At 45.2% G+C, this 13,558-nt stretch overlaps 1 protein-coding gene across 1 annotated transcript in view; it reads left to right on the top strand.

The window, feature by feature from the left end:
• Window positions 1-3,671, top strand: part of FHOD3 (formin homology 2 domain containing 3) — a 469,739-nt gene extending 466,068 nt beyond the window's left edge. Inside the window, exon 27 of the mRNA XM_010849782.1 lies at window positions 3,103-3,671. Coding sequence (XP_010848084.1) covers window positions 3,103-3,185 — 83 coding nt within the window. The 3' untranslated portion in view covers window positions 3,186-3,671. The remainder of the gene's footprint in view (window positions 1-3,102) is intronic.
• The last annotated feature ends 9,887 nt before the right edge of the window (window positions 3,672-13,558 follow it).

Raw genomic sequence — 13,558 nt, 5'->3', positions numbered from 1 at the left:
TCCTCGCTTGCCAGCACTTGAGACATGCTATTTGAGAATGCCCTGTTTGATGGGAGGCTAGTTTCTGCTATGTGAGTCCCATATTCTGCTGATCCCCTCCTTCTCATACATCCCCAGCCCTCCTTTGCTTTCTGGAAATTTGCTGTGTGAGAGTCATCCCCTGTGCCAGCAGGGTGTGCTGCCCTGTGCCCCTTCCCTCACTCCACATCCCCATCAGCTCCTGGCCTCCTTAAGATGACACTTGGCTCGAGGTGGAGGCTCCTGTAACCCCTGTTGAATGAATGAGTTAACTGATGAGCAGGTAGACAGACACTGTGAGGGCCCTTTCCGTGTAGGACTTGAATTGGGGTACCAAGCTGATTTCAGTTCGTTGCATTACACATCTATAAGGTGAATTAACTTAGAGTTTTTAGCAAAGTGTTCGAATTCTTAAGGTCCTCTTCAGGGTTAATATATTCCTGGGAGAATTTATCTGAATTGTCAGGAAGGCCTACAGTAAGTAGGATTCCATAAATGGGTCAAGTTTTTCTTTGCATTTCTACCTTTCAGGGACTCATCTGGCAAGAAGAGGGACCTTTACTTACACTGGCTTTTCGCCACAGCAGAGAAAAACCTGGGCCGGAGGGGTCTCAGGGGTCTACGGCATTAAAACGTGGGAGTAGACCATGAGGCCGAGGGCAGCAAGGCTGGGACAGCACCGTTAAGCTTTGTTCTGTTCTCTGGCCTGCTCCCGGATTGGCTGGCCCGAGGCCCATATCTGTTAGGAGAGTATAGCCTGTTCTCTAAGGTGCCAGGGTCCTTACTCAAATATTTATATGAACTGAGCACTCTAGTTTAGGGCTAACATGTGAACAGAAGTAAGAGAGGCATCTTTCAAGGCCCACCAGCTCGTGTGGTCATTGGGCCAAGCATGTAATCCACGAGGGCGCAGAGCTGTGCAGAGCAGTGGTCACTAGCCCGTGCCACCTCCTGTTGCCAAGGAAATGTGAGATGCCCTCCTAGTGCAGCATGGACTTCTTCAGGCAGAAGCTTGTATCTTGGATGAGAGGTCTCAGCCGTCCTTGTCAAGAATGAGAAATATTTCATCTTGTTTTCTGCCACTAAAATTATTATCTTTCTTTAACAAACCCTTGAAGGAGTGTTTAAAGAACATAAAGGGTATTACAAACTAGTATTTTTATTGCTGCCCCATAGAAGAAATTCCATTACTCAGTTACATGCAATCTGCCTCCAGCCAAGGCTCGGGAGCCAAGCATTTTGTCTGGATGAGTTAGATACTCAGTCTGGAGCCCAGGACGTCTGGGCTTGGGGGAGGGTGAGCTGGTGCAGGAGCAGCTGTGGCCAGGGGGCTCTGAGGCCCTGCTGGGCTTGGAAATGCAGTAGTGTGTGCGGTGGCCTGATCTGAGGGTACCCTTCACTGCAAAACTTTGTGCTGCTGTTAAAAACCCTAAGTGTATCCATTCTTTGAGTTAAAGAGCTGAGCAAACATAGGCTCTCCATGAAGTATCTGTTGACTGACTGATGGATTAGGTGTTGGCGCCTGTCCAAGGTAAGACTTCCCTGGTGGCTCAGATGGTAAAGAATCTGCTTGCAGTTCAGGAGACCCAGGTTCGATCCCTGGGTGGGGAAGGTCCCCCTGGAGAAGGGAATGGTTACGCACTCCAGTATTCTTACCTGGAGAATCCCATGGACAGAGGAGCCTGGTGGGCTACAGTTCACAGGATTGCAAAGAGTTGGACACAGCTTAGCGACTAACACTTTCCCTTTCCTGTCCAAAGTGCTGATTCCTGGGAGAGAAAAGTGTTCATTAGTAGATATTAGCCGCTGTTTGCTCTACCAGAGACCTGACTCTTTCAGGCCCTTTGTCCATGGGCTAAGTGGGCTTTTGCCCAGGGAGGCATTGATATGGGAGTTTTCTGCAGACACTTGAGATGGGGACCTCGCCTCTGTGGAGGCCTCAGAGGACATAGGCCCCCTTGTCATGGAGGGAATGTGGGGAATTAGATCTGGCAAGGAAAGTGGGAAACAATAAGGGTGAACTTTATTTTCTCTGCATTCTGATCAAAGGCCTTCCCTGGTGATCTCGGGGACTCTAGCTGATTGATGATTTAGAGTAGATGGTAGATCTATGACACATCACTTCTGAAAATAGAACAGATATCCCAAACTCTGTATGACTTCCATACAGAGTAGGCCAAATACAATTTATCAATTCAGGAAAATGTAATTAGGAAACCTTTCAAATGAAAAGACCAGTCTTGGAAGGGCCAGCTGCCTCATCCTTCAGCCTTATCCAGCCTCTATTTTGACACCGAACCTGATCACACTAAACAATGGAAACCCCATAATGTCAGGCAAATGTAAGCCAATTCTCAGTCAGTGAAATATGAGTGTTCCTCTGACCGCCAGTTGTAAACCTCAGGGCGGGAGGTCACGGGTCCTTCTTGAGCCGTGTGTGTCTCACAGAGAACATCCACCAAGCCCACTCAGAGGTTTGGCTGTTTGCTCCTTGGCATCGAGTCCACGAGGAGTCAGTGGTTCTTCTCTGTAGAGGCTCTTTGAGGAGTTGAGACCAAGACCACGGCGCTCGTGGGGGGCTCATCCTGATGACTCCCGCCTTGTGCCGGGTTCCATTAACACCTTGCTGGGGGGGCCTCTGCAGAGGTACGTCCCTGCAGATTTGCAGGATCATCTCACCTTATTTGCATCATTGGAACGTGTGTTTTCCTGTACTCTGGAATTCCTTAACAGCTCTGATCTGCTCCTTGTGCTGGGAAAGGCTGCACTCTCAACATGCCACCTGCGTTTTGTAGTTCACACCCTTTCTCAGACACCTCATCAGGGTGGGCCTCTCCCCGCTCCACTCCGCCTAGGCGGTCCCCTCTCTGCCTGACTCTCCAGGGCGGTGCCTGGGTCATCTCCAGGGCAGCCTCTGGCAGCCCCTAGATTTTTTTTTCCTGCTCTGAAAACAGCCAGTCAGCCAGGGCTCTTTGGCAGGGGTAGGGTGGGGCTGGGGGTCATGAGTGCTGTGGCTTCTCGGGGAAGGGGCCTGGCTGCTAACACTGCCCTCTCTTCTCACCCCTTCGTCTCTGGCCCTGGCAGTGCGGAGGACCCTGAAGAGCGGCCTGACTCCGGAAGAAGCGCGGGCCCTGGGCCTCGTGGGCACCTCGGAGCTGCAGCTGTGACCCCCACAGTGCCCTCAGAAGCATGTCTGCGCTGAGTGAGAGCTCCTGCTTGGGGGGAGCCCCTCCGGTGGGAGGTGCGGAGACTCTTAACGCCTGAAGCTTCTGAAGGGGGAGCACGCGTGTCTCGGTGTCACCGCCTGGCTTGTGACACGGATCCCAGCATCCCCTTCCTGTACTTTCTTCATCGTGTCCGCTGTGTGTCTCTTCTTTCCTTGACACCTGGCTTAGTAGTTCCAAAGCGTGACACTTTTTCTGTGCAGGAGCAGATCACTTCCGTCACGGTTACCATGGTCATGAGGCAGTTTGATTAAGTTCACAGACTGGGTCCCTCCACAACACCAAAACATGCAGATGTCAACTCCAAAACAGAAAGCACAGATTGTTTACTGATTGTGGATTTTAGATGTACTATTAATAAATGTTTATATAAATTCATAAATGTACACCCTGTTTCAAATACTAAATAAACAGAGTTTAATGCCGTAACTGGAAACCTTTATTCTCCTGCGTAGAACCTTAAATGGCTCCATAGGCTCGGCTCCTTCTGGATCCACAAAACCTCTTCTCAGGTTCATGAGAAGGACCCTGACTCCGTATGGCCTCCAAGCCCTTTGAATTTCCTTTTATTTGTTAACTGAGTGAGAAACGCTGACGTGTGCTCTTTTAACTCCAGGTTAATTAGGCACAGTCTTCCTGGCAGTACAAGTTAGCAATAACCTCCCATGGATCACCTTACCCGCATGCTTTGTTTTTGCTCCTTTGTGATGCTGAAGCAATAACTAGAGTAGTGTTTAACAAATCTAAATTCTGCAACTCACTCACTGGCCTCTAATGTAAAATTCTCAAAGAATTTACCAAGTCACCAAAAGAAAAATGAAAAGTTGAAGCTTTGTCTGCGGAGAACTTCAGAATGAGAAGTACTGTCCTTGGTGCTCAAGCGCAGCCATCAGGCATCTAGAGGGGAAGATGCTGCGCGGGGCTGCAACCGCAGAGCCACTCTGAGGGGCCTGAAGCCCTCCACGGAGACCTTCGGCCCCTCACAGGGTGCATGGCTCCCTCTGAAGAACCTCCATCTCTGGAAACAGGGGACAGTTAACAATTGCCGTTGCTCAGTCATGTCCGACTCTTTGCGACCCCGTGAACTGTAGCCCACCAGGTTCCTCTGTCCATGGGATTCTCTAGGCAAGAATAGTGGAGTGGGTTGCCATTTCCTTTTTCAGGGGATCTTCCCAACCCAAGGATCAAACCCAGGTCTCCCACACTGCAGGCAGATTCTTTACCGTCTGAGCCAGCAGGGAAGCCCAGTATTCAAGGGGGTGGTGTCAAAACATGGTCGGGTCACCAATTCTACCAGTGTCTCACTTCCAGAACCTCTGTGACCCTGTGTTCCTGAATCTGGGCAGGTATCCTATACAGACAGGATGCAGTCATGTGGTCTGAAGAGCTAAGATAATATATTCACCCCATTGGCCTTTGTGATTTTGACACCCCCCCACCCCTGCCGCAACCTTCTGTGTCTTCACTCTCTGGGAGACAGGGAGCTCTTTCAAATAGGCATTTGTCAAATAATACGTGAGTACCCCAGAGAGCCTAGAACCTGCAGGAGTTAGGTCTGTGTATTTCAGACAGCTGAGTTTATTTAATCACTTTATTGAAAAAGGTACATAGGGTATTAATGTTTATTTCCTTATGGTTCTAAATAATATGTATTATATTCCACATGTGGTTTAGTGGTTTGTCAAAGCCTCAGCCTAGAATATGAACATGGAATTTCTGTATCACTGGGGATCATGATCGGCAAAGAAAAGGAAGATGAATTTTTTTCCACGCATTTAATGAACAAGTATTTTGATGCCCTTCTAGGGGTCCCTGGTGTTCTGCTGAGAGTTACTGCTGTAGAATAAAAGGTCACATTTGGAAAGTGACTGAATAAATCTAATGTTAATTTTATTTTAGGGATTAAAATAGTCTCAGAGGGAGCAAACTAAGTCAGCTAATTTCTTGGTTACAGCTAGGTAAAGAAGGCCTCTTTTTACTGGGAATTGGTTTAGTAGTTTTTAGTGAATCTGAGTGATTTTCTTCTGTAGTTCATTTCCTCTCTCCTTGTCGCCATTCATTCTGTCTGCCTCTGTTGGTGTTTTTAATTCAAGACGTTAAATGTTTCTTAAAGACTTTTGAGAAGCATTAAAGTGAATAGTACTTTGCACTGTGAGATGTTGCTAATTGTGCTGGTCATCACTATATGTATTCTTGTGCCTATTTCTTAATCTGGGTTGAAATTACAAAACTGCTGATAAAGAAAGGCAAATACTTTTCTTTTAAAGATACCTGTGTTTTAGTTTCTTTGGAGTCTTGAGGGTTTTCTTTTTTTTTTTTTCTATTTAAAAATACACTTACTGAGAAAGTTTAGGGTGGAGGAGAGGGTGCACAATGATATACCATGCTTATGGATGGGAAGAATACTATTAAAATAACTATGCTATTACACTCAGGCAATCTACAGATTCAATGCAATCTCTATCAAAATACCAATACTGTGTTTCACAGTCATAGAACAAATAATTCTAAAATTTTATGGAGACACAAATGATACTGAATAGCCAAAATGATCATGAGAAAGAACAAAGTTAGAGGCATCATGGTCCCTGATTTCAAACTGTACTGCAAAGCTACAGTCATCAACAGTATGGAACCAGTACAAAACAGACACACAGATCAATGGAACAGAATGGACAGCCCACAAATGCACCCACACTTATATTGTCAATCTGTGACAAAGGAGGCAAGAATATACAATGGGGAAGATACAGCCTCTTAAACAGTGTTGGAAAAATGGACAGCTGCATGCAAGAGAGCCAGCCTGCTCTACTGTCACACCACACACAGAAGTACACTCAAAGTGGATTAAAGACTTAGACCTAAGGCCTGAAACCACAAAGCTTCTAGAAGAAAACATAGGTGGTGTGCTCTTTGACATATAGCTCAAAGAGCTATATATATTTTGCTCAGGCAAAGGAAACAAAAAATCAACAAATGGGACTACATGAAATTAAAAAGCTTTTGCACATTGAGAGAAACTATACACAAAATGAAAAGACCACTTACAGCATGGGAGAAGACATTTGCAAACAATGTATCTGATGAGGGGTTAGTATCCAGAATATCCAAAGAATATCTACAACTCAATGTAAGGAAAAAAAACTGATTATGAATAGATATTTTTCCAAAGAAAACATACAGATGGCCAACAGGCATCTGAAAAGATGCTCAACATCATTAATCATCAGAGAACTGCGAATCAAAGCTACAATGAAATATCTGTTAGAATGGTCATTATAAAATATAAGACAATGAATAACAAGTGTTGGGGAAAATGTGGAGAAAAGGGAAACCTTGTTGGTGGGGATGCACGTTGGTATAGCCGCTGCGGAAGACAGGATACGGGTCCCGCAAAACAATTAAAACTAGAGCGGTGATATGATCTAGCGATTCCACTCCTGGGCACTCATCTGAAGAAAGCGAAGACACTAATCAGAAAAGATACATGCACCCCTGTGTTTATTGCAGCATTATTTATAATAGCCCAAATTGGAAGCAACCTAAGTGCCCATCAACAGATGAATGAGTAAAAAAGGTGTGATGTCTATGTGCACACGTGCTGAGTGGTGTCTGAGTGATAAAAAGATGAAATCTTGCCATTGTGACAACAGGGATGGAACTAGGGAGTATTATGTTAAGTAAAATTACAGAATGACGAAGACTGTATGATTTTACTTATATATGGAATCTAAAAATGAAAATAAACATAATAAAACAGATTCACAGATATAGAGGAAATAGGTGGTTGCCTGAGGGGAGGGCTGGGGGAAGGAGAGAAATAAGAGAGGGAAGTTATGAGATATTACGAGGTACGAACTTCCAGTTATAAAATAAATGAGTCACAGCTATGAAATATAGTCAATAATTACATAATATTTTTTTTACAGTGACAGATGGTAACTAGACTTATGGTGATATTTTGAAATGTATAGAAACATTGAATGACTATATTGTATACTGGGAACTAACGCAAAGTTCAATTATACTTAAAAACAAACTTTAGGAGAAAGAGGTCAGATTTGTGGTTGCCATAGGCAGCAGGTGGGGGGAGGAGGAATTGGATGAAGGCATTCAAAAGGTACAAAGTTTCAATTATAAGATAAGTAAGTACTAGGGGCGTAATGTACATGATAAATATGATTAACACTGCTGTATGTTATATATAAGGTTGTTTAGAGAGTAAATCCTAGATGTTCTTATCACAGAAATACTTTTTCCTGTTTCTTTAATTTTGCATCTACATGAAATGGGTGTTGATTAAACTTACTGTGTAATCATTTCACGATGTATGTAAGTCAAATCATTGGACTGTATACCTTAAACATGTACAGGGCTATATGTCAATTATATCTCAGTAAAACTGGAAGCAAAGATACTCCATCGAGGATGAGCACAGCACATTACAGATATGGCATGAATCCCCCAGGAGGTAAGCAGACACCTTCTGTCCCTGTGTGAGCAGCAGGCTTCTTGAACTGTGACAGGTCCCCGCAGCACCTGGACTATTCACTTGGCCCAGATAAGCAGAGGCCCGGGCTTTTGCTCTATCAGAAAAAAATCCAGAAAGCTCACTTCCCTTCAGAGACTCCTTGCCCCTTGACAGCTTCTGCCTAGCGGGGCTTTCAACACTGCTCTGCTTTGTGGGAGGGGGTTCCGCTGGGCGACAGTCAGGTACTTCTGGGCAGGGCAGTGGGCCAAGAAACAGAAACAGTTATCCTTCCCAAAAAATGTCTGAATCAAGTACACAGTGGAATAATTGTATTTTTGTAAACCCCAAGTTTCAAGTAAGAATTTGAAAGGTAGCTGTACAGGAAGAGATGGCTGCCTGGGGAAGCTTTTGGAGCTGCTGTATCCAGCCCCTGAGAAATAAGATGTTCTTGATGATATGCTGGTTGAGGTCGTTTTGACTGGAGCTTAACACATATCTGAGTAGTAGACCTGGCTACAGAATTAGAGCAATTCAGTCAATCTCAGAGAGCTTCCCAGCTCAGAAGATTAGCTATGAGATTGGAAGTGACAATCCCACTTCTGACAAGACACATCTTTGGGCTTCCCTTGTGGCTCAGATGGTAAAGAATCCACCTGCAATGCAGGAGACCCAGGTTCGATCCCTGGGTTGGGAAGATCTCCTGGAGAAGGGAATGGCAACCCACTTTCATGGACAGAAGATCCTGGTGGGCTCATAGTCCCTGAGGTTGCAAAGAGTTGGACATGACTGAGTGACTAACACAACACACTTTTCCCCAGCATAAACCATCCTCAGAAGTGCAATCTCAATAGAGGAAAATGGGTTCTAATCCAGCAGCCCATCAGCAGGTGGTATGAAAAAAAGCTTGTCTATTTCCCTGTGGAAGAAAAACTTGTCCTGAAACTTGTAAAGGTTATGAAAATTTAAACAACTTCCTAAATTAATATCAGAAAATAGAACGCCACCTTTGGGTGAAAGTAAACTTTACAAGCTTGTTTTTATAGAAAAATGTTGACGGTGATTTCCCGTTTTTTCAGTGGCCAAAAACATGCTTTGTGAAGACGGTAATTCAGGCCTCAGCAGTCTGTTTTAGAATCACATGTTTAAAGGAAAATAGCGTTTCTCATTAAGTGATTCAGTAAGCATATATTCTATCAATAAAATCCCCACCCTCTGTCTTGAACCTGGGTGGACACAGTCCCGAGCCACCTGTGGGAGCAGGTTTGCCTCAGAAGTCCCCAGACATTGAAACACAGACCCTCAAGTGCAGTCTAGAGCTCCATCTCGCCCAAGGGGTGGCCTCACTTAAAAATAACACAAGTATCAAGTTGGAAACTGGAGCCTTGGCAAAGGTAAGCTGTTTCTCCAGAGGCTTAATCTTGTCTTCACTTCACTGCTTTGTCTTGAGGGATGAGGTCTCTCCCTCCATTGGCCTGGAACTGTCCTGAGGGTTGTTTGGGTTCCTGCTCTGGTGGATCTCCAAGATACTCTTTCTGTTGTGAGAAAAGGAGGTGACTGATCCCCAGAGGAAAAGCAGGTGACCTGAGAAGTGTCACTTCTCGAGTGGTTGCTTGCAAGCTGAGGAGTGTGTTCTCAGTTGGGCCCACCTGCTCCCTGGGAGGGCCGAAGAGAAAAAGTGCTTTAAGATGCAGGTTGAACATCTTTTACTATTAAAAAAAAACAAAACGATGCAGGGAACCTGCTCCTTCACCTCCCTCAGCTTTCCACGCTGGAGACACTGTAGAGCCCTAGAGGCTAAGCTGCTTTGGGGCCTTTGTCTACAATGTGGGGGAGAGCCCAGAACCCACACAGGCTGCTCTGCAGCCAGGACAGCAGGCCCTTTTCCAAGGTATGCAGTGACATGCTGACTCATCCCGGGCTTGCCCTGTGAGCCAGGGGTTGTAAAAAGAATCTTTAAAGTGTTAAAGGATGCTGTATCTTAGAAAAGTATCTGAAGTTGAGTAAATGTCCCTGTTCTTTGTTGAATATGGTGGTGGTGGTGGTTTAATTGCCAAGTTGTGTCCAACTCTTGCGATCCCATGGACTATATAGTCCATCAGACTCCTCTGCCCGTGGGATTCTCCAGGCAAGAATACTGGAATGGGTTGCCATTTGATCTTCCCAACCCAGGGGTCGAACCCGCATCCCCTGCACCGCAAGCAGAATCTTTACCACTGAGCCACCAGGGAAATTCTTTGTTGAATATAGCGTGTTACAAAAGGGCTTTGCAGCAGTTATTCTGAGAATTGTGAAAACAAGCCATGCATAGTCCAAGACAGGGTTGCCCAATAGAACTTTCTGATGATGATGGAAATATTCTATATCTGACCTATTCAAATGGTAGCCACTAGACATACATGATTACGGAACACTTGAAATGTGACAAGAGCAGAATTTTGAATTTTAAGTTTAATGGCTATCTGTGGCTAGTCACACTACTCCAGTACTCCTGCCTGGAAAATCCCATGGATGGAGGAGCCTGGTAGGCTGCAGTCCATGGGGTCGCTTAGAGTCGGACACGACTGAGCGACTTCACTTTCACTTTTCACTTTCATGCATTGGAGAAGGAAATGGCAACCCACTCCAGTGTTCTTGCCTGGAGAATCCCAGGGACAGGTGGACTGCCATCTCTGGGGTCGCAGAGTCGGACACGACTGAAGCGACTTAGCAGCAGCAGCAGCAGTGGCTAGTCACGACTGTACTGGACATCACAGGTCTGAGAGAACACATCTTGTTATGTGCTTGTTACTGTTAATTCTACATAAAGGTTTTCATGTGAAATTGTGTATAACTTAAGGTCTAATACTTAAGGTTCTAAATACTATTTAAGAAGCTATGTCCATCGCCTGCCTATATTGTATTCTGAGCCTTGTGGGTCCCTGTCCTTGGTGGAGAATTCTGTGATTGATGTTCACTTCCATCCATCAAATACACACTCTTCTCTCCCAACACATCCCACTCAGATGACACACCATCTCCTCGGCAGAGTCCACATCAGGCCTGTGTGTGCGACCCAGGGATATATGCCATGGCTGAGCACACATCTCCAAGAGCCAAATCCACCCTGTGATAAAGCTTTACAAAGCACCATTTCAGTTCTTGCATCGTTTTCACCATGGTCCTCACTATTGCATTCAGGCCTGCTCTCGATAGATATTATCTGAGATGAATTGGCTGGCTGTTGGTAAGTGCTGCATTTACCAGAGTGCGTACCGGTCAAGGCTCAGGTGTTGGGTGCCCTAGGAAATGTAAGGATGTGTAACCACAAAGATCCCGCTTCTGAAACCACAAGGGACACTGATGAACAAGATTTCCGAGTCACAGCCATTGTGTGCAAGAGGCAGGCTGGGAGATGTAGTTCAGATGCCAGGACATGGGCATATAAGCAGCAGATTTCACTGTGACAGAGTCTTCTGAAAGAGGTGGTCTCTGAGCTGGATGAGGATGTCCTGCCTCTAAAATACAGCAGTGGTTGCATTTTGAGAGTTTAAATGAATGTTTAAGCATTTCCACAGCTTTTTTTTTTTTCTCATTATTGGGTGGTCTGTCTCTGTTGGTCTATCCTGGATGTAAGTATGTGGCAGCTCCTAATTCAGCACAAAATGGTGAACTAATTGACTCTAAGTGCAATCTACTACTGTTTCATGTGGCTCCACACTAAGCAGCATGGCTCGCAATGGTAACCCTCTGTCTCAACAACCACTGAGGACGCAGAGGAGACAAGGCAGGATGATCACGTTAATGGAGTGAAGCACTCCCCCGGAGTGGGCTCTCCTTGCAGACTCAACTTCTCTGATGCTCTGAGGTGGATGCAGACTGGAGCTAGACCTGGGGAGGAAGACGTGAGACAGCTGGCCAGCACCGCAGGTAAGAAACCACAGGTGTAAAGTCACAGAAGGGGGAACCACACTGGTGTTTTCGAAGGAAAGTGAGTGGGGCAGTAGGCAGAGCCTGGCTCATGTACAAAGCTAAGGGCTAGAAAGATTACAGTCACATTACAAGGGAGGAAGGGACCAGCCTTTGAGTTCTCACCTGCGTACTTAATCTTCACAATAACTCCATAATGTAGGCTGATGCATTAACCAGAGAATGCTTGGTGGCAAAGACAGAATCCAGTCTGGGTTGGCTTAAGCCAAAGAAGGAAATTCATCATAGCATCCCAGTTTCAACTGGTCCTTACCCAGTGTTGTCAACTCCAGTCAAGGAGGCAGAGTTAACTACACAAATGTGGCTACTGGGGACACTGTACATACATGTCTACTGAACAGAAAAGTTAATATTGTAATCCCTAGAGCAACTGCTAAAACAGAATGCAAAGAAGTATAACTTAAAAACCAACAGCTAAGTTAAAAATGGAATTATTTAAAAATTAAAGGAGTAAAGAACGGGTATAGATAAAATATGATAGATCATAAGTTGGTCGTTGTTGAAACCAGGTGATGGATAGATGGGGATTCATTATACTATTCTATCTTTGTAAATAACTCTCCATGATAAAAAGTTTTAAAAATGGATATATTTCAAACAGAAACTAAAAGGTCCCTTGGTTCTTCTGTTCCAATCATTGTGTATGCTTCACTGGACTGAAAATATTTTGAGTTCTCCACGCAATGAAAGCAAAACCACTGAGACCTGTTAAGTAGAAAGTTTGACAGTCTGTGACATTATTGTCATCACTGTGGCTGATTTAAAGTCCTGGTGCTTGGAATCTTTCCTCACAATTTTGATTTTGGAGGTCTGGAGGAGACCTGGGCATCTCGTTTTCTGCACCCAACTCCAGTGACACTGATGCACGTCCACATTTGGGGAGGGCAGCTCCAAGAGGTGTCCTGTGGATTACCCTCTGCAAGCGGCCCCTTGTTGTGCCTGTCCTTGGCCTGGGTACCTCCCTGCTTCAGGACGTGAGCAGCACAACGATGCGGCACTTCATGCACAATCTGAGCCACATCAGTGTGTCCTGAAGCATCCTGCTTATATTCTCATTCTCTGATTCCAGCACAGACTCTTTTTCCTGGGCAATTGATTTATACAAGTGCCTACTGCCATTTTAATTGCTTTAGTTTCAAAACACGATCATCCTGGTGAGCTTTTCCCCCATGTAATCCTCTTAACATACTGTCTGGAGTCTCTTGCCAGGGGTGCTCCCTTCCTCCTTCACCAGGGCCAGCTTCACGTGCGTGTGATCTGTACAGTCATGCAAGGCCCCACACTCAGAAGGTCTCACTTTGGTTTAATGTTCTCCTGCCGCTGCCTTGAAATTCCTAGTTTAGTCTCTGAACTTGTGTAAGGTATGGTGAGACAAAGGTGTGTACGTGTGAGCAGAGGAGATACGTGCAATGTGTTAGTCCCCTGTTCTTACCACCTCTTTCACTTACAGCCTTTGTGGTTCCCATGAGAACAGAATTCCAGTGGGCCTGCATACATGGAGAGGCAGAGTTTAAGGCAAGCTTGTCATGTCTACAGCTGAGAAAGTGAGGACACGAGGCCCCAGAGGTCGTGCTTTCTGAGCCAGATTTCATTCAAATACACAGAGGTGGTGATGGCGTTCTAAGAAGCATGTGTGACCATGGAACCCATACCTTTCACTTCCTACTCATGTTCCGTTCCTGTAGTAGCCAACCACTCACACTGAAATGAGGACACGGAAGAAAAGGAAAACCGAGGGCAGCTCCTAATTTCTCCTTCAGTCCTTCCTTACTCCCTGGTAAGTTGAGAGAGACTTTGTACGTATCAAAAAGTGAAATAATGGTTGAGCTAGTTTTGTGTGTTATTTCCACTATTTTGGTAAGAATGAGACATATATACA

The sequence above is a fragment of the Bison bison genome, unplaced genomic scaffold, assembly GCF_000754665.1.
Source record: "Bison bison bison isolate TAMUID 2011002044 unplaced genomic scaffold, Bison_UMD1.0 scf7180017864286, whole genome shotgun sequence".
Lineage (NCBI taxonomy): Eukaryota > Metazoa > Chordata > Mammalia > Artiodactyla > Bovidae > Bison > Bison bison.
The sequence above is the reverse complement of the archived record's forward strand: the minus strand, read 5'-3'. Positions and strand labels throughout refer to the sequence as shown.